The 23982-nt window shown below is 40.4% G+C and overlaps 1 protein-coding gene across 5 annotated transcripts in view; it reads right to left on the minus strand.

The window, feature by feature from the left end:
- FHIT (fragile histidine triad diadenosine triphosphatase) overlaps positions 1–23982 on the minus strand; it is a 514383-nt gene that overhangs the window by 43574 nt on the left and 446827 nt on the right. The window contains exon 7 of one of the 5 annotated variants that reach the window (XM_048957932.1): positions 8862–9969. The exons of the other annotated variants lie outside the window; for them this stretch is intronic. Coding sequence (XP_048813889.1) covers positions 9901–9969 — 69 coding nt within the window. The 3' untranslated portion in view covers positions 8862–9900. Of the gene's footprint in view, positions 1–8861; positions 9970–23982 lie in introns of those variants that run through there. 5 annotated transcript variants of the gene reach the window in all.

Below are 23982 nucleotides of genomic sequence, written 5' to 3' on the forward strand. Positions count from 1 at the left end.
CATCAAGCTCAATGAATGTCACAATATATAGACTATCAGTGGGAAACCTCAGAGTTTCCATCTTTCAGAATTTTCACTGAAGTGTTTACTTGGAGGCCCTTATTGACAAAGCTGAAAATAATGAAAGATTTTAAATCTCCATATTCAGTTTTCTAGATGGAAACAAAGCACAGCTTTGTTGACTTTTAGCCAGAAAAGCAGAACAGTCAGTCCTTGAAGCCCAATTAAGAATCAATGCTACAAATGCTACTTTCCTACTTTCAGAATCTGGCAGTTCCTGAATCCTTAAACTTTGCAGTATTTCAGAGAATCCATTCAGAGTGCATCTGTATAGCACAGGATAATTTCTTTGATGTAGCAGAAACAAAACCACAAAACGAAAATGAAGGTCTGTTCTCTCTAATGTTTTGTGTTTTTTTTTTTTTTTTTTAAAGAGGATTAAAAAATTACCATCTTTAGCTGCTCTCCTAATATGCAAGCCTGCATCAGAAGGAATAATCTCCCTTGCCTCTTCATCACAGCAACAAGAATGTTTCCTTAATTATATAGCTCTGTGAGTACATACTGATGTAAAACTAAGCTCACTCACAACTTTCCTGTAAGCATTCAGAACCTGCAGTGGGCGAAGCACGTTCCTGCTCCTCTGCACCCACCAAAAGCCCTGGCACTGTCACTGCTCAACTCACATTCACCCACTCCCAGGAATGCTAAGCTATGAGCCTCACAGTCCCAGGGCACACTGCTATTTCCCAAAATGCTGGACACTAGAACTGCTCTGTTTAACTGCTCTCTCAGCAGGATTTGCATCGTCTAATAAGAATCTACTCTGTTTCAACCTCCATAAAGTATTTTTTTTAATACTAATTTCATTTCTTTAGGAAATCATATTGTTAAATTAAGATATTTGGGGTTTACACAAATGTTCACGTGAAGCACATAAAACCTGCTACATTCTTCTATCTTGACATTTTGCTGTTCTCTCCCTGCATACTGATGTTTCTCTCCCCACTACACAGGGAGCAGTGCCATCATCAGCTGCATTACTTCTGAAAGCTGAGATTCAGACTACATTTTCTTCTGGTCTGTCTTTAAAAATCAACACTCAGTCACAACAGCAGTCACTCTCCTGCAGATCTGCAAGCAGGCTGCACCATCGCCTTCCATAATAGTTTCATTTATCATTGTTCACTTCCTGCTCAGACCTTCCATACATCCTTAACAAATGCTCCAACAATCTCTTTTTCTTCTTTTCCCCCCAGTCTGAACATGAAGTTGCCACAGCTTCTGCAAACCTCATTGTGACACTAAGCATAGACTCCAGCTCTTGGTTAAACTCAACCCACTTGAGCTGAAAGCCCTGAGCCAGTGCACTTTGCTCTTGATTCCATGAATCACTGAAGGCTTTTGCAGCACCAAGACATCTCAGTTCCATCCCAATGCAGTCTTTGCAGTCTTTACCGATTTGAAGTCTTTTGGCAGACCAATCCTCAATTTCATTTAACCTGTTGCCAATTACTGCTCTAGGGGACTCCAGCCATGAAGATACAGAGGATGTGTGTGCATGCTCCCCATAAATTAGTCCCATATTAAAGGCCATAACAAGACCTGACCTTCTACTGATTTTTTTTTTTAAATCAAATTCATGACAGTGGCGGACAATGAGTGGAGTCTTGTGTATTACCACAGTAAAGAAGATGCAAACTTCATTGTATCAGACACTTGAGTTAGTCACACTGGTTTCACAGTCCAGTTCTCAGCTATTGAGGATACTGAACCTCTTCCAAACTTTCAGGAACTCACTTGCAAAGCATTGAAAACACTAGCTTCTGTTGTGAGTGACTGCACTGTACTTTCCACCAGTGATACAATTTCTTTTCTCCTGTCAAAGCATGCCTTCCTACTACCAGCACTGTAGCTGGGTCTGACACCATTTCCATCACACTTCCCACCACCTATTTACATACAATATTGCAGCAAAGATGGTTAGAACAGCTAGCATTTGGGGATTCATTCAATGGGATTTATCCACCAAGAGACAAATTTGATTTATACATTGCAGGCTTTACACCTTCTGCTCTGTTTTGGCATACTCTCACACACTGAATATTAATTCCTTTCACTGTTATATTTGCAGTTGTTAAGTTTATAAATCTTAATCTGTCTCTCTGGGATGGTGAGGCTATATTGCACCTCATGTGATTCTCCAGCTCTCTTGAGATTCTTAACATTTATTAACCATTTGCAAAAATACGAGATTGAAAAAAAGCTTTAATGCAGGACTGTGGATTAATCACAGTTATCAAAGCTCCTTTTTAAAATACGGATGCTGCAAAGCACACACAGGCACCAAAGTTAAAATTTAAATTTTAGCAGACATTTGTATATAAATTATGCATCTAAACAGAAGCGTTAATAATTTAAGTTATTAAGTTGCTCAGCTAACATCAGACCTTAATTAATCCTCAGTATATCTGTAAAGTATAAATAAGCTGATTAGAACTTGTAAATTTACTGTGTGTCTTTTCAGCCCTTAGCACAAAATGAAAGTTTGTTTTTTCGTTTGAGGGGTGTGCACATCTCAGCCACCAAGCATGCTTGAAACGTTTTTACTTTTTTATGTTGACAACAAACAGGAAAGAGCACAAAGATATTTCAGCAAATTCAGGTGCCAGCAACAAGGGAATATTCCAAAGCAACACAGTGAATCACACTGGAATGAGAAGCAGAAAAGTTCAACGACATTGAGGAAATGATGACAATGAGAAAAAGTGAATGACCTAAGCACCAGAAAAGTGTTCCGCCTTCACAACCACAATTAACACAACGAATGCTGCTAAACTCTGCCAGGCTGTCAGCTGCTGGGAACATCCCTGTTCCAGGACAGTGGGGATGCTGAGCATCCTCTAGTATTAACAGCTCTGTTGGCCAATGCACCTGAGCTATTTCTTGCATCCCAGCAGACAGGCCAGAGACCCAGATCCCAATTTACATTTTGTATTTGCTTAGCTTCAGCAGGTCTTCTTCTATGCAGGACTGTGGCTCTGAGAGGCTCAAGGCACTTTTCTGTTTTTCTCTTTACAGTCAGTCTTGTAGCTCAGCTGCCTTTGGAAGCAGTTTCTCTCACAGCATCCAAAACCACATGTTGGTTTTTTTTTTGTTTGTTTGTTTTTGTTAGGTTCTGGGTTTTTTGTTTTCTTTTTCTTTTTTTTTTTTTTTTTTTTTTTTTTTTTTTCTTTCAGCATCTAACACATCTCCTTGGACTTATGTGCTGTATTTTCAGTACAAAGTCCTTCTCTGTGAACTGTAAGAGCCTTTCTCTTTTAGACCTGCTTCACCCAGTAATGGCACTGCTGCAATTTCAGATTCATTTTTCATCTTCTGCTTTAGGTATATTTTTCTGGCAATTTTGAACAGACGTGACTATGGAGGATTTCTAGACACTGCTCTGCAGTTTAAAAGTATATATCTTTAGAGTTTGATTTTCTTCCCAAGATGTGAGAGTTATACATAAAAACACCCTAATAATCAGCCTACCATGTTCCTCTGTTGAGGAATGCATATATGTACACAGAAGTATATCTGTAAAGGAGATGAGCTGCACTGATAGTTTAGAAAACTTAATCATGACACGCTAACTTCTCTTTCCCAGCTCCAGGGAAAAAAAAGTAATGGTAACTGCTAACACAAGGCTACCTGTATTTCTATGAAAATTATAAGGAAGGGTCGCTTCTGCCATCCAAACCAGAGGAGTCTGGTCAGCCTTCATCCTACACAGACAAATGTTTTAACTTGAAAGTTTTGTTAGTGAATTTCCAAATAAATACGCCCCTTTATCAACGCCTACCTACATTCACAATATGAAGTCATGAGCTGCCAAACATCCAGTGGGGCAGAGTCCTGTACTCTGCTGAGCTGCAGTGCTGGAGTAAATTCAGATGCAGCCCAACACTAAAGCGCCTCAGCCCTCATGGAAAAATGATGTACTCGCCTGTACTAAATTACAGGAAAGATGTGATCTCTCACTCATCAAGCAATAAGGAGACCCTAGAAGCTGAGCTATTACAGTTAATGAGACAGTCCCAGATTAAGTATCCTAACCTCAGAGTTCAGAAACCGAAAACGTGCTCATCATTTGTGAACTTTTCAATTTAATATTTCAATTAAAAAGCTAGCTTTGCAGATCTCTTGCCGATCAGGACACTTTGATCCAAACAGGGAACGTACGTATGGTGCCTCTGTCGTGCATTAGCAGCCTCCTGTGCAGTTTTACTGAACAAAAGGCCCAGCTACACCAACGTGCTCCATGCCAGCAGTGTTATGGCACAGAGCAGAGGAGAAACTTGGTCTGGGAAAAGCTCTGCAATGGACATTTTCTTAAAAAGAGAGAAAATCTGCCCTTGGCCAATGTTGACAATTGTTTGACTAAAAAGCTCCTCTGGGAGATTGTTTTGCTTCCTCTCCCAGGCTTAATGGAGATTATTAAGCAATAGTGTTTCTGTTGCCTCTTCCCCACCCCCCACCAAATTTAACCTCATGCTTTCCATAGAACACTTATTATTTAAAGCCAGGGGTTTTCACTCAAGCCCAGTCACAAAGTCTCTGCTACAAAAGAATCCTAAAACAGCAGACACCAATTTGGCCATCAACCTATAATTCAGTGGGGGTCAACTTCTCACCCAGACCTTTTGGACAGCCCAGCCCCAACTCAGCTGCCCTCACTTGTTCTGCAAAAGCTCTCAGCATAACTTCTGCATAGAGTGAGAAACCCAAGTCCTCACCAACACAAATCACATCCATCCACCACCTTCAGTTCCACCCCCCCAGAGAGTCAGCACAGCTCCAAAACTGCCTACAGCCTCCACAGTTCAATCACACATCATCTATTTCTATTATTTGTCCCAAACTTATTGCTACAATGGAGGTCTCCTTGACTTATTTCTTAGGAGAAACAGCAAATAACTGTCTTCTAGTCACCCTCTCTACATCATCCTATGATTTTAGAGATCTTTGTATTTCAACCCTTGGTCTCTTTTCCATCTGGAGAACTTCAATCTGTTTAAGTTCGCCTTCCCAGGGGAATCAGGAGGATTTTGCTGTTTGGTTGAATAGGTTTCACAGAAATTCTCCTACATCCAAAACATCAATTCTGTACTGAACCCAAATATAATAAATGCAATATGCCCCAGAGAAGGCTTTGTTTATAGAAAGCAGCAAGTTGCTGGGAAGAAAGGGGAAGGAAGATTTTAATGGATGCCTCATTTCAACATTAATTATATCAAAGAAGTTTCTGCTTTCTTGCTCAGTTTCATATTTTCGTTGTGTGCCCCAACCACAAAAGTGATTCTTATTTATTCTTCAGTTAAAACTTATATATTTCTCCAGTCTTTTTTAATTAGCAAGAATATATTTTTTAAAAGCTGCTATATCTAATGAAATTACAGTGAATTTGAAACTTACACAACTGCTGTCTCATTAAATAAATAATCAGATCAGAAACGGTGTGACAGCTAAATTCAGAAATTCACATATCCTGGTTTAGGACAGAGCTACAGTTTAAATCATTTAAGATTAAAAGTTTCTGGTAGATGTGGATGATGAGGAAATCATACATTTTTACAGTGAGTTGGAAGGGATGGAAACAGCTTGAAGATTCAAACTAAGGGTTACACAGCCAACACGCACCTGTATGACTGATTCTAACTTACACCTCCAAAACTTTTTTTTAATAAATATGTAATGGTATGAGAGGGATACCATCAGCATAAGGAATGAATATTAACACTTGCTAGCCATTTATTCTTCTTTTATATTGAATGAGTTACTTAAATTTCTTGCAATTGAACCATGCCTTACTCAAGCACTTCATCCTTTCAAGACCCAATCTTATACAAGGGAAACTGGGTCTATATATCCTGGTGGCTTCCACACAAAAATCAGAAGCAGACTTTGCAGCCAGGTCACCCTCCCTGCTGCCAGGGGACTCACTGCAGCTTCAAAGCCATTAGCAGAGCTCATTTTATCTCAGAGAACTATTAGGAGGTTACCACTCCATTGACTTCGTTTGCCTTTGTTAAGTTACCATTACTAAAGGGAAAAAAAAAATAAAAATAAATTACTTTCACAGGGAGTACCTCCCCCTGGCACTACCATGTTGAAATCTCCTAACTTGTTCACTTACTGGTAGAAATGTCACCACTTTGCCCTAAATTCTACACACTCATATACATCACACACACTCTAGACAAGTGACAGATATCTTGTCCAATATCTTGCAGCCTATCAGATTCAGCAACAAGAGCTTTAAGCCATCGAAAACTACAAATCTCATTTTCCCAGTGGAATATGTCTTTATTTCGAGCTTTGAAAGGCCATGAAATGATAGACTATAAATTGCAAGTTTTAATATCTATAGGCACTTCTGTGGTGCACATCTACGCACAAAAAACCTTTCTGATCTCTAAAGTTCTAAAATATATTACTGCCCTCTACTTCCAAGGTCTTTTTGGTGGAAGGTGCAGATCCAAAGGAGTCAAGGACTGCAAACAACATGGATCTGTGAGATAAATTCATAGCAAAGAAGCAAGCCACTGCCCACAAGGACACAACACTCTGTGAACGACATTGTCTACACCAACATCACTTGTCATCCAGCCACAAATAAAGAATGGCTTTCCCTGGACTGCAGGGCTGACACATCAGAGATGAGCAATGGGGATACACTGCACAGGCATCTGGAGCATCACCTCACTAGGAGGTGCATTCCCTTTGCACAGCACCACCAAAAGCAACCCCACAGTACAAACTATTGCATTACTCAGTATAATGCTGGAACATGATGGAAAGTACAGCAACAACAGAGTAGATGACACAATCCCAGGTTGCAACAAGAACAAGCCCAAATGCAACATCTGTAGATGCAGAAATAAAGGAAGAAAAACTACCTACCTTTGGATACCTATCCGTCAGGCAGGAATTTCCAGCAAGTTACTCTTGCCACCACTGCCAACCCTCAACTGAAGTCTGGGAAGGGATGGATCCTGGCTCCACCCCTTCTGGTCAATCAGGGCCATTGCATGCACCTGAGCTCCCCTGGGTTGCCCCTGCCTTCTCACCAGGTGCTCAATCACTGCTTCAAGCTGTGACAGCATTTCAGCTATGCCCAGAAGCAGGAGTTTAACAGGCCACTTCAGCTTTTATAGGAAGTCCACAAAGCTTCAGAAATGAGATCTGACTCTAGATCTGGTTTCATGGAATCCTTTGAGTTGGAAGAGATCCTTACAAGCTGTCTAGTTCAACACCTTGCAGTGAACAGGAACACACACAGCTCCATCAGGTGCTCAGAGTCCATCCAGCCTAACCTTGGCTGTCTGCAGGGTGAGCACCCACCACATCTCTGGACAGCCTGTACCAGAAGCCTCTCTGCTTCCAAGAAACCAAGCCAAGAGTTCCAGGTTTGCACTCATGCACTGAGGTGAGGGGCCTGCCAGTAGCTTGCTCAGCTGCACCCACCACTGCACAAAAGACAAGAACAACTGCAGACTTAATTTCAGAACTTCAAATGACTTCTCCCCAGCCCCCAAGTCTTGCTTTTTCTTTTTTTTTTTTTTTTTACGTCAACTGCGGGCCTGACCAGAATGCTTAATGCTGGCGCAAAGCTTTGACAGTGTAAGATTTATGATTATTTTCATAACGTAGGCGTTGTCAGGGATTTTTTATTTGATTTTGGTTGGATTATCTATTGCAATGCCAATAACATATTTCACTTTTTTTTATTTCTTATTTTTCCAGGATACAACGCAGTCAAGGCTGATGGAAAGCAGGGCCAGACCCACTTAAACACGATTTGTTGGTGTCCTCAATTCTCAGAGCTGCTCCCTAGGGGCAGCAAAGTTTGCAATGTTCTACAAAGGAATTTCTTAATATCTTTTTTTTTTCTTTTCCTAGACAACTACTTTCATTAATTATTTGAATAAGATTTAACTAAGATGAAAGACTCTGGTCTGCCTTTGATGTGAACGCATAACTATCATTAACATCATTTTATTATTAGCGGGAGTTGTGCACATAAAGAGGGTAGAATAGATCCCTGCTTTTTAAGCTAAATCTTTGCTGCTTTTTTTTTTTTTTTTTTTTTCTTCCTCTTCTTTCCTGTTCCTTTCACCTCTAATGACTGAAACAAAGGATGAACAGCTGGAACTTACACCAGAGTCACATTAAGAGCCTGCAGGACACCCTTGCTGTGATAGGAAGTGTTTGCAGAACAACTCCCACTGAAGTTTCAGCTCCAGAGTGATGTCCTCATATGCTCACTGTAGAGCTTGCATTTCTTTCAATTGACCCTTGCCCTCCAGCTAAGTTTGGCTGGGAAGTTCAGGCATGAATTTAGTGGTGATCTTTTTTAACTTCAAGAATGATAAAAAGGGTATTAAAATCCAGACTTTTCCCTTGGAGACCTATTTGTTGAAGTTACGTGCAAGCTGTCATCTGAACCTTAGAAAGCAATTATCCCATGCAAAGAACTTGCTTACATCAGAGGACTGGACTATAACCAGGACATTGACATTCTCTGCATGAGAAGACTATTTTAGAAAAAGTATTTAGAGAAGAAAGAGCTACAGTATAATAGTACAACTATAGCAATACAACTATATTACAGAGAGCTAACAATGTATCTACAGACATGGATGGGCTTTGAATCTGAAGCATTTGTCAGGCTTTAGGAAAACAATTAAGGACACAAGCAGTGGAAGCATTATGCTATGGCAGAAGTATGGTTGACACCTTTCAGTTTAGTCAAGCCTTAAGCAAGATCCAGCTTCCTCCTAACAGAAGAACATATTCTGCCTGGAGTCCATATCTCCATTCTCCTGGTTTAGATAAGGAGCATGTTGCTTCTTTCATAGAAACAGAATGTGAGCAAATTAATGAAGCCAAGAGAAACTTAACTTTTTCATTTCCAGACTATATCATTTTAACAGTGCTGGTTTTATGGCGCATTAATGTTGTTGTTGGCATTTATATGGCATATTAATTACATTGCATTCAGTTATTTTCTCTGCTAAACTTAAAAGGTCATATCCTTTGTGTATGCTTTTCTATATGGAAATTTTATTTCTCTAGCATATAAAATAGAAACTAAATCAATGAAATAATGCATTTCCTATGAAACGAGCAAGCACTATTCAGTGAAAAGACAGTTAATATACAGGCTTGCTGGGAATTTTTAAGAAATAAGAGTTAAAGTTGTCTTCCATTTCCTGCAGAAGAAGAATGGTACTGCTCCTGTACAGCACTAAACATATCCTGCCAGTGCCAAGAATGCTTACACCTGAGAGAGGAAAAAATGAAGGAGCGTGTATAGTTTTCTATGTGCATAGGTTTACACATTGTACAGAAATACTTTCCCCAAGAAGATGGCAGCATAGAAGACATCTGATATACTACAAGCCATTAAGTTGTCACTAAGCTTACAATGTATATCTTCCCTCGAGTGCAATTCTGGGTTGTTTACCTTTTTTAAAAAAACTGGTTATATTTTACCCCCAAAAAATTCCCTGTGAAAATGAAGATCAATCGGGTGAGTGGAGAAGTGTAAATATTGTCTAGCAGAAAAAGCAGTCAATGCATAAAAGTTATTGACAACAGCTGGGGCAATACAATGATTTTTCCACAGAGATGAGACCATTTCATCATGAAAAGTTCATATAACAGGAAAATATTCATTCTGCTAGGGATCGGCTGCACTTTATTTTTCACAGGTTTCCTTTGTGCTGCAAGCTGACACAGGACACTAGTATGAATTGTAACGATGATGTCCGTTTGATTCTTACATATCAGAAGTACATGATCCACAGCACTCTGCTCTTGTGCTTAGGCTAATGTAGGGAGCTTCTCCAGAGCTCAGAGGCTGTGTGATCCGGGCACCCAGTCCTTGCAGGAATGACCCCATGAAATTCCCACAGATTTTCTCTGAAAAGGAGAACAGAAGCTCTGTATGAAGTCATGGAAGAACCACTGCCTTGATTTGTGAGGAAAATGGCACTGATCTAGAACAGGGAGACTCCATGTTTGAGCCTTCATTGCATCACACAGGGCAAGTGCCCACGTTGGCACCATAGCTCTTAACTACTCAAGTTTCCTACAAGCAAAGGAAATGACATCTAAGGATTCTCGTGCTCACTGAACAAAGCACGGGTGAATTATGGTATTCTCTTTTTGGCAATTAAATTTTTTAATGAGGGAAGGAAAATTCCTTTCTGACAACATACTCCTGTTCTTCAAGGCATCAAACTGCATCTTCTCACCACAGAAGTGCAGGAAAGAATAGATGAATGTTATGACCACATGGTTTCCTCAGGCCATATCTGTTTTCTTTACAACTGCTGAGTGACTTTTTACTATTTCTGTTGAAATGCAGAGATGGTAAAGGCTGCAATTAAAAAATAAATATGAATTAGAAAAGCAATTAGAAACTAATGACGTGTATATAAAAACTCAGGCAAGCACACTGAGTTACAGCCACCCTTCAGCTTCTTGGGCTTTTTAAATACATTTCCTTTAGAGAGAGGGGTTCCCTCCTATCACAAGAAATATCTTGAAGGGCAGGAAGCTGCCAGCAGAGGCAACAGCAATATATGAAATTGCTTCTTCATATCTCCAATATGCCAGCAACTGTAAATCTAACAATGTAAAATCTGCCTGAATCCACAGGACTCCACTTGTGCTCACTGTAGTGCAGAACAGGCAGAAACTAAAACTAAATGGATAACCTACTGACCACGCTTGTGCTAGGCTCCCCCCACCCTGAGTAACTGGTGCCCTCAGAAAAACGTTGGGAAAATATCATTGCCTATGATGGAGCTGTTTGCTCCTTTTCATTTGTTTTGCACCAGGATGTTGTTTTGCTCCAAGCCTGCCTACTGTGCTGGTCTAGGCCATCAGGGCTCATGCCTGTGCTTGCAAGCAGGAACATATGGAAGTAAGACACAAACACAGAGCTAAAAACTTTGCTGCATCAGCAAAGAGAGACAGGCTTGGGGTAGGGACCTTCCACAGCACCCATTGTGCCCCCAGGTAGCTCTGTCCACAGCCATCAAGCACTGTTCCTTGCTCCAAATCTACCAGCCTCCACATCACAGTTTCCCAGAACTTCAGCTTTCTTTAAGAAGTGAAGAAGTGGCCCTGAAATCAGAAAGGACATCTCCCTTTACACACTCAGCAAGTTATCAACATTCGAATTTTAAAATAAATTAGTGGTACCAGATTAGTGCCACAATGGAAAATTAATTAAATCTTTATTTTAAATAAAATTCCATTTATTCTGCTGATGTCACTGTGATATTAACAGTGCTGAAGCATAAATCTGTCCCTCCATAAAGCCAGCATAATTGTGTGCTGCATGCTAGCTATTCTGCTCACATCAGAAATGCATCCTTAAAACATTTCAGCTTAAGCCTTGTCAGCACTAATCCTAATGCCTGATGCTGAGATGTGTATTTTATTACTGTGTATAAATGAAAATGGAAAACCTTTGTGGAGGATTACAGGGTGTAGTAATGACCTCCGCAGTGCTACTACACAAAGATGTTCCCAGGCGCCAAATGGGATTCTGGAGTAAAAGTGACATGTGTCTATATAACCTTGGCACCCTCTCCTGGTACACGTGTACCTACCAGCTGTGAGATTGTAAACATATGTCCATTCTACTGAACTGAATCTTCATTTATGAGGAGGCTAAAAGAGAGGAGTGAGCAGGGAAGATGGGTTTTGTCTGAAGCAGCTAATGGGCTTCTGTTTGCCTCTAGATGGGAAAGAGTTGTTTCATGCTGCCCTGAGACCATGGGCTGAGGGATGGAGGAGAAAACTAGAAGAAATGGCAGATGAATGAAAAAAAAAAAGAAAACAAAGCAGGAGATTTTTATGTGTGTGTGGTTGGAGGAGGTGGGGGGGGGGGGGAGGGAGCGAAGGGGAGGAAGAGAAGGAAGCAGCAGGGACAGGAGGTAGCAACAGGTAGGGGAAGGGGGATACATTTCCATGTCCCACCCTCCAAGGAAACTGCGTCTCCTGTTTGGTTTGTGAGATGCTGCAGAGAGGAGCAGAATGCCTGACCCACTCTGAACTTTGCTCCAAAACAAGAGGGGGAAATGCTGGGGGAAGGGGAGATGGAGGAAGGAGGAAAGGTTTCTGTCATCCATGCTCCCTCCAGCCAGCCCTCACTGCCCTTTTCAATAGCAGAGAAATAGAAGAGAGATGCCTCAAAGCCTCATTTTATTTGGCCCAGGTTTACTCTAATCTACCCTGGGCCCAGAAACACAGCTTTTCAATCTGTCAGAAAGTTGTTCTGCTGACCCTGAAATGTCAAACTGTTACAGGGAGCTGAATCCAAAATTGATTACTTCAGAGGTCAGACAATACCCAGTTTTATAGTGATTTTTTTTTTTTAAGAAGTCTTTCTGAACAACAACAACAAAAAAAGTATATATATCTGTCCAAAACCCCTCTTTTGAAATAAGAGCATGCAACCAGGAGCACAGAGCTTTCTGAGAAAAGGAGATGCAGACCAACACCAATGTGGCTCTGTGCCTCTGCACTGTGTGAGGGAGGGTGTAAGACCCACGGGAACAGCATGCAGGCAGGCTCTCAGCCCAGTACCAGCACAAACACACACACACACATTTAGGGCTAGTTGGCTGCTTTAACTGAATTCCCAGACCACCTCCACTATAAGCTCACCCCTTGTATGCTTGCACAGACTCCCATGCCCCCATAGAACCCCATTGGCTTTGCTGTTTGTTCTGCAAGACTTTCTCTAAAAGGGAAGATCCACCTCCTGTCTACATCTGAAATTCCTTCTGCCAAAGCCGTTCCTTCCAGATCTCCTTGAGCAATGAGAAACGCCCAATAGAAGCATTGGGATAACTGTCTACAGCTATCGTCCCCAGCCTGCCACCAACACTGTAATCTGTATGTTTATTCTCTGTAGTAAATACGTGGTCTTGCTAAATTTCAGCAATTACAAGCGCTTCATCCTTTTCTTTAGCTAGTCAGCAATATAAATACATTTAATTAGTTAACACCCCCTGCCAATTACAACATCTGAGGAAAGTATTGCTGAGATTGTTGGTCCTAATTATTTTAATATTCAGGAGAACCACTTTAACATAACAAGATAATTACTCAGGGATAAGGGTTTATGAGAGCTGCAATCCTTTTCTTTATTTTCTACAGTGCAAGCCTGGGCCTACTTAAATTTCTAGACACATTTTCCATTTAAGATTAAAAAATCGTAATTTGTGAGAAATCATCAAAGCACCACATGTTGGAAGAAAAATAACTGTATGCAATCTCTGCTAACACTATAGCAAAAGAAATTCTCTGTGTACTACATGCAATTAAGTGCAAAGTGGAATCTAAGGGAATCAGTTTATCTCTTTTTAAAAAGATCATTTTACACGTACTGAATTGATCAGCTATGAACAACACTGACTGCTCCTTACTTTAGCCAGAATGTGAATTGCACTTTATTAATCATGCTTGTATCCTTTTAAATTACATAAATCCTCCTTCCCTTCTTACAGTCAATGGAAGATACTAGCTACCTTATCTCACGCATATCTGAGAATTCCTTAACTCAAATTTCTGTTTGCAGTACTACCATCAATGGAACAGTCACTCAGCTGAGGAAAGGTTGGTCTCAGTGCCTGCTGTATGTTAACACAATAACTTACCCACACATCTATCCCACCAGGGTTCTTCACATACTGAATCCCAGGAATACTTCCATTTACATGTATTCATTTAGAAAGAATCTGTTGAGCAACAGAACCTCTGAACGTTGAATTGTGGACTGTTCCCTGCACTTGCATTCATAAGGAAGCCTTTGTTGTCATGTCCCTAAAGAAAACTTTAATACATATACAGTGAAATATTCCAATGTTTCTATCTCTGGCTGCATTTGTACCTATGGAAGTACACCCTGTTTACAACAGAAGCCTTTTCTCACAGCACATTTTCCTTAAAGCAAGGCATTTGCCCATAACTCTTCTACTACAAACTTGCTGGTACAAAGCACCAGTGGGAAGACACAAAGATGAAATATCAGTGCCACCAGTAAATGCCTGCATCTGCTCTGCAGATACAGAAGGCACTGGATGACAGAGCCCTTGCTCAGGCCAGACTGTTACCCTACACAACCATTTGACTTCAGACACCAACTAGAAATATAAACTAATCATCACCACAGCCAGGTATTACAGCTAACCCTAGGTGAAAGAGGTTGGCTGCTAATGAAGTGTTTAAATATTGTGGAATAATTTAGAATTTGACCCAATAAATGAAAATGCCAGCACTAACCATAGCTTTTACTCTATAATTAAAATGATTTTAATTTATTTACTAGAATATTCGCCATTTTTTACAGCAGACCTCCAGAGTGCCTTGGAAAAATCCTAGGTAATTTTCTAGTAACTGAGAGAGGCAAGAAAGCTGCTTGATTTAGTGAAGCGAACTTTGCCTTCAGCCCAACAAGTGTGCTTTAATTCAGTTGCAAGTGTTATAAAGACAATGCATATCTAAACAGTGGTGATAAATTAGCGAAATTAATTCAAATAATAGGCAAATGTTAAGAGCAACATATGCAGAATGATTGCAAAGTTAGATTAATTTAAAATAAAACCCTGGAGTTATGTAACCAATTATGAAAATTGCATTTAGCAGTAAAAGAGCAATTAAAAACAACAAATGCCCTAACCCCAGCTATTATGTACTGGGGACAGGGACAGTGTTCAGAGAGAACATGCAGATGAACTGGAAAAGCAATCGAGCAGTGAGTTTGTCTGATTTTACTATGTTGCAGAATCAAAGTGCTCAGATATGGCCTCGTAATACACAGATGAAAGGATCGTTTTTCCCCAGATGGGGCTCAGTAATCAGATATGGAAACAGCCATTTTTAATGAAGACCTGCAAAATCATCAAGGCTTAGATGTTGCTGCCTGGGATAAAGCAACGGGAGACAGACGAAGCAATTTGCTAATCTGCCTGGTGGCACAAAGTCAAGCCCGTTCAACACATTTTTCATAGTAAATCACATTACTTCAGTGGGGCTGGCCCAGGAAGGCAGCCACGTCAAGCAATTGGGGAGCCTGGTGCCAACTGGCACAGGAGCCCCTCAGGTGGGAAATTCTAGGCTGCAGCACACAGCCATATACATTCAGAAGCAGCAAATACCTGCTATGTATTTCACTCCATCATCCTGGCAAAATGTTCCAATCAGTTCATCTTTTTTTCCTCCCCCCCCCCCCCCCCCCCCCTGTTTTTTTTCCTATATCTCCAGTCCAGTCTATTTTAAATCTTTCCAACTGGGGAGTTACATCAAGACTGCACATCACTATCTTAACCCCTTATTTCACACACTACGTATCTGTTAAAGTCAACATGCTCTGGTATGCACAGTCAGTGCTGTCTTTTAGAATGAAGTGCTGTATTTTAAAAAACAAGTTTTTTGGAACGAAGAAGCAAAAAAAGATTAACTTGTCTTTTGAGTACTCTAGAACACTAGCCGTAAAGACACCACAGAAACAAGCACTAAATCCTTAATATAAATTTTAGTGGAACAAACACAGTCTCAAGCAAGTGAAATCATTCAATTACTGATGGGGCTGATTCATAGATTTCCATACCATGCAAACACATGGCTGAATTGCTATCCAAACTAAGATGAAGCTCAGAAAATGGCTCCTATGTGCAGGTTCACTGTGACACCTGCAGACGCAGTGTCTGCAATGGGCACCTGAGATTCATCATCATTTCCTGCCCATTGTAAACAAACATAGCTAACTGCTCTCTGAAAAAGAAACGCTGTCAGGTTTCTGGCAGAAGTGACATACATTATTCTTGGCAAAACAGAGCCAGGTTGGTCCTGCCAGAACAGAAGCGGAAGCACGAGATCCTGGCAAAGCAAAGATAGTAGTAAAATACTTTTCTGCAAATAAAAATTAATAAAACAAAAGGACTTATGTAATTCTTGGCAACAAAAGTCTATTGTGTGGGTTTGATTTCCTGACAAGGCAATCTGGCAGTTGCAGACAAATAATTCCACAAAGATACGGGCAACCACTCAGCTCTTACTACAGAGTTGCCAGCCCATCACAAAAGCAAAAAAGCAATCATAAAAACCACAGTATTTCCGCAAAGGCGTTTTCATTTCTTTGTGAATCCTGTCCAAGTTATATATCTCATGCCCACAGTAAAGTCTGTCTTTCCCATGAGAAGGTTTTCTTAGGAACGGAATATGCGCAGGGGGGGGAAAAATGCATTAAATCCTTAATTTCAGCAGTGCCATGGCTGCAATTTTCCTCTAAAACTGAAATGAAGAGACACAGCAAAGTTTCCGAAAATGTTAAGCAATACCAGCAAGAAGTCAATGTATGGAATTCTCAGCCACAATAACCACAAATCCACTAAAAAATAAAGTTGTGGCAATTATAGATACAGGACATTACCATACCTCCATTAGCAAAGGCCAGTGAACCGCTATAAGTGGGTTGTCAAGTTTGCAATGAAGAAAACTCAATATTTACCTATAATCTCATTTGAGCTCAGTGTTCTTCTCACTTACCTTGCAGGCATCTGGTTTTCAAGCATCCTACTCAGGCTTTTTCTGCTTCAGACTAAAATCTACCTGCTGATGTTGGATGCCAGAAAGAAAGAAATAAAAGCACACACAAACACCTTTTTTTGATGAAGACTTAACTTGCTGTTGGCATGATGCACTGCTTTCACACTTGCTATTACTTCCTTGTCAGGTATCTAAGAATAAGACTGAGGATGTGTGAAGGACAAGAAATCACAGTGACTTACAGCTTTGTACAGAAACAATTCTGATTTTTCAGTTCTTAGTAAAACAAAAAATAGGAGGCTGTGGGAGGGTGAGGACAAACACCAGCACTACGGACATGGGTCTGAACTGAGAAAATGAGAGGCATCCATCCAGATTTCAAAGAGCTATGATCTACCTCCGGAAGACTCTTTGTAGGTGCAGAATCTTAGCAAGGAGATCCTGTACCAATTCCCAAGGTTTCTGAGATTTTAATCTCTGCTGCAATGAGAAGGATTGTAGCAATGGAAAACCTGATCCAGTCTCAAGACCATCTCTGTCAGGACAGAAAGTTTTTGATTCCCCTTAGATGCCTGCTTAGGCATCTATATATTATATATTGACTGTGAGTCAACATAACTGCTATTTTAGATCACAGGATTGATCAAGCTTTCTCTGTAGTCTGTTGCCAGGTCTTCCAGCCCACTACTAACAAGTTACCTAGAGACATTGGAAGCCAAAGATATTCAGTAAATGATACTTTCTTTTCAAGTGTGTTTTTATTTTTATTTTCCCTTTCCCCCACTATTTTTTAATGGTAGCTAAATAAATTGCAGCAGCAATGATATTTTTCCTCCTAAGCCTTCAATTACCTGAAAGTCTTCCTTCATGAAAATTTGTGAGTGAATATGGTTATTCATTTCCTAAACAGTCAAATAAGCTGATCAGACTGTTAAATATTAGATTTTGTTTTGACTAAATAGTTAAAAGCTGAACGACTGAACAAAACTCCTAAAGGAGAGAAAGGGTGCAATTTGTAAAAGAGATGCCAACAGCCCAGGAGGAACGGTGGCATCACTCGGATAAAGAGGGAAGAGGAGGCTCAGCTATATCATGAATACTCACTAGAGAATATTTAATTCAAGAGCCCAGTTTAATGCCTAACAAGCTTAATATATCTTCACACTGGTTTAAATAGGAATGGGACTGGAGTCCAAGGAGCCTACAAAAGGACAGATGTCCTCAGCTCCCAATGCACTGAACAGAAGCTGGCGGTCCACATTCCCGCGATCAGGCACTAACCACCCCCATATGCTATCTCAGTCAAAAGTGTTAACCACCTTCAGAGTTTAACATTAACTCCTGATACAGCCATAAATAAAATCCCAACAATAATTTGCTTTGCAGTTGGGTTGTTTTTTGTTTTTTTGTTTTTTTGTTTTTCCCATCTTGCTCTAATTATTAAGCAGCACTGATGAACAACACTGATTGCATATTCTTAAAAAAAAAAAAAATACCTCCCTCCAGCTGCTCTGCTGGTGAATCCCCTGCTTCTGCTTGTTGGGATTTACTCTCAGCCCATTGCATCTGAAACTAATTACTACAACACCATCCTCAACATTAATTCCCTTCTCCTCTCTGGAATCAGAAGCAATATGGTACATTCAGAAGATAATTTTTCATCTCTCTTTCTGAAGGGAAGATCTCAGCTGTTTGATGGAGATAATGGCAAATGAGACACCAATTTCAGAAGGTGAAGCTTTCCAATGTCCCTTTATCAGAGACCATTGTCCAAAATTTCAGCCGGTGATTTAGGAAAGTTTTTTATATGAATGTCACCAAGACCTAGAAAAATCTGTCAGCTCTCTGTGTGATCTCAAAGACAAATTACAGCAATATCTTGTCAACCAGCTCTCTTAAACTTACTTCTCTGTCGGTTCTCATTGCACTTGTTCAGCTATTACTTTTTCTCCTGGAAATGTTTTTTTCTCAACTTCCTTTCCTCCTTCCCAGAAACACATTAAAAGGGAAGAAAAATAGATACATCCCTTTGCACTTAGTCAGAAGAAGCACTTGTTAAGTGACCAGAATTATCATGCAGTTGTATTTATGGTGTGACTATTAAAAAGAACGATTGTGCAGCCAGGCTCCAATCCATCAGTGAGATGCTGTACTGCAACTGGTTTCAGGAATGAAAGCCAACTCGTGCTGGAGCTCCCTCCTGTCACCTCATCAGTCCAATTCCTATGTCTGTCTGGTGACTGCCCCTCTGATGCACCTAAATGTCCCCCCCCCTCTCAGAGATCCTCAGCTCATGCTTCAGTGAGCAGCAAATGTGCTGCCACACACCTTTTCCTTCGGACCAGGTGTCTGAAGTAGCTTTTTGAAAGGCAGAGTCTTTAGCTCAGGAGGTATTGTTATAGCAAACACTCACACGTTTCGCTATTGAACAGGATGCTAAAAATAAAATTAAAAAAAAATAATCTGTAATTCATTCAATTCAGTAAGCAGATGCAACTTGTGCCCTTCTATACAGACTTCCCTACGTTAAATATTAATCATAACAATTAGGGCTTCTAATAAATGACATTGTGCTTTCTCAAATTGCTGCAGAGCATTAGGACTGCTGCTCAAGTTCTCTGGTGCCTGAACTATTGCATTGCTATGCATAACATTAGGAAAATTAACAATTCAAAGCTGTACTGTTATGACCAAAGTGACACAACTGAAGCAGTTTCAGCTCCTATGTGCGACCTATGAATACAATCTAATCTTTTTCAATAATACGTTCAAAACATTTATATCCTGAGGGTATATTATAAAGAAAGTCAGAAAAGCAGCAACAAGATAAAACCCAGCTGAGGATCAGATCCTCCCTGGTCATTTAGGTGACTGAGAATGAAAAGCTGTATGTATCATTTCAACACAGCTCTAGTGCAAGTACTCTTTGGCCCTGTTTTTTTCCTTTATATTGACTGAGAAGTTAGATGTGGTACTTGTCATCTGTTGCATACTAGTATTTGAAACCAAGCAGACAAGAAGTTTTCAGTGGATGAAATTGAAAGAGATTAATTGAATGAAAGGAATTTCCAGCTACTGAATACGTGTAAGTCATAGAAAGGCTTTTTTCATTATTTTTAATTTGGTTTGGTCCTGACCCTAAGCTTGACTCATGCATGCATTCTCTGCTCAGGCTGATGTCACAGAACCATAAAGTTGGGAAAAGACCAGTAAGATACCGTAGTACAACCGTCAACCCATCACCACCATGCCCAACAGCCATGTCCCTCAGTGCCACATCCACAGTGTTTCTTGACCACTTCCAGGGACAGTAACTCCACCATCTCCCTGGCATGTCACTGCCGCCCTACGCAATCCCTAGTGGGGACAAGCCAACTACTGATGTCCTGCACAGAGACAACAAAGAAACACATTGCTCAAAGAGACAACATCCCACTCTCTCTTCCCCGCTTCCTCAGATCTGTGGGCTGGGCAGATGAGTTACTAGGATATTGAGACAGCTCTTAAATGTTAGAAGCTATAATTTCCCTGTGTAGTCCACTCTTGCTTTGAGCACAATTTTCATAACCATACTCCAGAATGAGCAAGCTACAAAGTCAACAGCTGAGCTGAGAGCGAGCTCTGACTGAATTAGAAGAAATTTGCAGTATCAGGTTTGCAGTATTTTGTACTCTGTTGTTCCCAGAGATAACACCACTTTTACTTGCAAGATCTTTGTGTTCCCTCCATAATCAAGGAGACGAAATCTGACTGTAAACCTTTTTGTTCTCTATTGTCATTTCACATTGGCTTGGCGTGTTAATCAAAGTGTCAGTAATGGCTGCAAAGAGAACTCATGCAATCCTCAAATGAAGAGAAATCTAAGCTTTCTAACACCAGCACATTTTCCAGTGGATAAGCTTTCTCACAAAGTAATTATTTCATTTTCCAGAAAGATTACTGATTACATCACACTGGGAAAAACTAAAAGAGGGATCCTTTATCTTTCCCGTGTTTCTGCAATTCTTGTACAAACTTATACTTGTTACCATGAAAAATGACAAATTTGCCATCTGATCAAAATGTTAACAAGGTAAGTGTCAGTGAGATGGATCACTGACTGTCACTGCAAGCCAGAACATGAGGATACATTGATATTTCTCAATATATTCACTGCTTCCCCAATGTTCGCTAACAACATTTCTACTGTGAGTGTAATAAATCACAAAGAAATAACAAGCTGCATAGGATCTCCAGGATATGATAGATTTGTCGTAATAGCAGTATCTGCAAGGTAGAAAACAATTGGTAATGATCTATAGAAAGACCTAATCAACTGTCATTTGCCATAATGTGGCAGATGAAGAAAATACATGAAAACCATAGCACTTCTTTAGCCACCACCCTCCCCCTACACATACACATGCATTAAGCGGAAAATAGTAAAAAGAATGAATGAGTTTTGGGGTTGCAGAAGTAGAAAAAAAAGTTAATAGCATGCCCTGGATGCAATCATTGAATTACACACTACTGAACAAGGCAAGGGATAATCACAGAAGCTGCACAATCCTGTAACAATGATAAAGGTTTCTGCCAAGCCGGTTCCTCCCCTTTGCTTTATTTCTTTTTCATTGATTTCAGTGTGTTTTAAAAAGTACTTACATTGAAGTGCAACCAAACGTGAATGAAGCTGGATAACCAACAGAAATGCCCACCTTGATTTCACAAGGGATCCCAGAGGACTGAAAGCAAGATGCTCCTCAGGTATCTAGTGCAGCTCCAGAAATCAAAACCAGATGTTCCACATTGGGTTGTGCCAGATCCCCAACTCACTGCTAAAGCTTTCACATTCCTTTGCCTTCTCCTACTTGGCAGCAAAACACCTCACCTTCCAGCAGATGCATGCACAACATTCAGTTTTAGTTTGCTGAAATACAGTAGTTTCTCAGAACTACTTTCAATGGAGCTTAAGTGCTGCCTTGGGTTAAAAACCTGAGTCCTGCATTTTATGTACTGAAACGCCTCTCTTGATCACATTCTCCATTGCCACCTGCCTGCAACAATACTCAGGTCAAGAACTAACACTGAACTATTAACCCATAAGCTTCCCAGGCTACGCAGACTGCTCTGCACAGATTTTTCTTCCTACCACGTCAGGAATGCCTCTCTGGAGGAAGCAGTGCAGCGAATGCAGTAGGAACTCTGGGTTTAAAATTTCAGTAGAAAGCTCAATTCATTCTTATAAAATGCTAAGAAATCCATATTTTTTTATCCCCCCCCCCTCCAGGAAGGTGAGAGAATAATGGCTGCTTTATGCTATTTTGCTTGCAAATCACATTTCACTAAGTGAATGGATTTTTGGGAACATAGGAATTGCCAAGCTGCCTCAGCACAGCAGTACTCTGCTCCGGCATCCTGTCTGGCAGCTGCTGCAGGGGAACATGTAGGAAACCTCCTAGTGGGCAATTATGGAAAAATCTGTTCAGATCCAACAATTTCTCCCAGTCCCTCCATCAGTCAGTAAAAACTGGCATGTCTTGAAACAAGGAGTTTTGCCTCTTTTCAAACAGTTCTTCAGGTCCTTCAGGAGTTTGTAACTTAGTATTTTCCACATCAGAGAGTTGACTAAGAGCTGTACTTTCCAAAGTCCTCATCTTCTGGCTCAGCACTAAATAAAGCTGGACAGATTTTGGAAAGGGCTCATCTCCTTGGTGGAAGGGAACTGCTGAATTCTTTTGCAAATCCACCCTTACAGGGTCACAACAGGAACAGCTCTGGGCTCAGCAGTTTTGAAAATCTGTCCTCAGTGGGAGGTGCAAAGCCTCTGGAAAGCCAGTGCTCAACAGTTTTGATAATCTGGCCCCAGCTTGAGTATCAGGGGCCAAATTACGTGATTTGGAGGCAGAGATTCCCTAGTGACAGCAGTGGAGATTTCTGCTCAATGATGAATACCTCAATAGGATTCTGGAATAATAGAGCCATGAAAAGCGGATAGCGCCAACAAATAAACATCAAAGGGTAGGACTTTCCTTTTCAATCACATTCCCTTGTGCTCTACATAAAAGGACTGACATATTCTGAGATGAAAGAGGGAGAAGGAATGGTTAAAAATACAGTCCTGTATTTCCTTCTAAGATGAAAAAACAAAGCATTTTTCAGGAGCAGCGTATTCATATAACATACAAGTGGTAGTTTACATGGTATATGAGATGCTAGTGGTATTAGGACTAGCCTTCTTTTCATATGCTCCAAAGAGAGAAGAGCACTGCATTTCTTTGGTTCTTTTCCACACTGAGTGCAAAATTTTGTCTTACTCATCTCCCTCTCTTTTGTTTTCTTTTTAAATACACAAATGACTTCCATCTCTTTCCCTTTAATATTTTCAATATTCAGCCACTGCAATCCACAATTCTGATCAAAAAGCAGGATTGTGCAGAACTATTTCATTATTTCTTACGGCCTTACAGATAATTTCAAGGGAACTTACTGGTAATCAGATGAACTTGAGCCCCATGTGGCTTAACCCTCAAGTAATTCCCCTAGATTTCCGCGACAGTTTTGGCCCTGCATATTGCCATCATTTAGACATCTGTTCTTCAATTCTGCTGGAATATCTAATGCTTTACTGGCGCATTCAGAGGGCTATCTTTCAGCACAGACCTAAGGAACATGGATGCTACCAGCTGAATGGGAGTAAGTCACATTTCCTTGAAACCTTTAGATCTCTTCCAAAACCCTTCACAGAACATCATTATTTGCAAGTCCCTGCAACAACTGCCAGTATTGTTCAGAACACACAGGTTTCCTGGGACCATAGGAACACGCTATCCATAGAAGCTAAAGACACTGTCTTGGAACAATGGGAAAAGATAAAGGTTGCAGAACAGGGAGAAGATGCAGCACTGAATTGTACGTTGGAAAAGAGTATATACCAGCTGTTGATGTTAATTTTCTGCTCCAAAGTTTTTTTCTCTCAGTGAAACTGTAGACTCAAGCAGAAGAGCTTGAGACATGGAAGGTATTGCACACACCTTCCCTCAAAAGAGAGGAGCAATGCAGAGGTTGAAAATCTTCACTTCATTAGAGGAAAAAAAAGGTTGACAAGACGCAATTTGCTAATAAATTCTGCTCTGTGTAATTAAAAGAAAGTACCAACAAACAAAAATTACTGTGAACGGACCAGCAGGAAACAAGAAACTTTCAATAGAGAATGTTAATTTAGAGAACACCCTCCACACAGCCCACCTTCCCCATTCTTCCTCTAGAAAGAGACCCATTTTATAAATGGTGATTAAGGCACTGAAGAAAAAAGTATTAACACTATTCACATGTAGAAAAAAAGGTTATTAGGAATAGGGATCATTTCAGCACATTGTTCTCCTTAAT

This window comes from Lagopus muta, chromosome 11 (assembly GCF_023343835.1).
Source record: "Lagopus muta isolate bLagMut1 chromosome 11, bLagMut1 primary, whole genome shotgun sequence".
Classification (NCBI taxonomy): Eukaryota; Metazoa; Chordata; class Aves; order Galliformes; family Phasianidae; genus Lagopus; species Lagopus muta.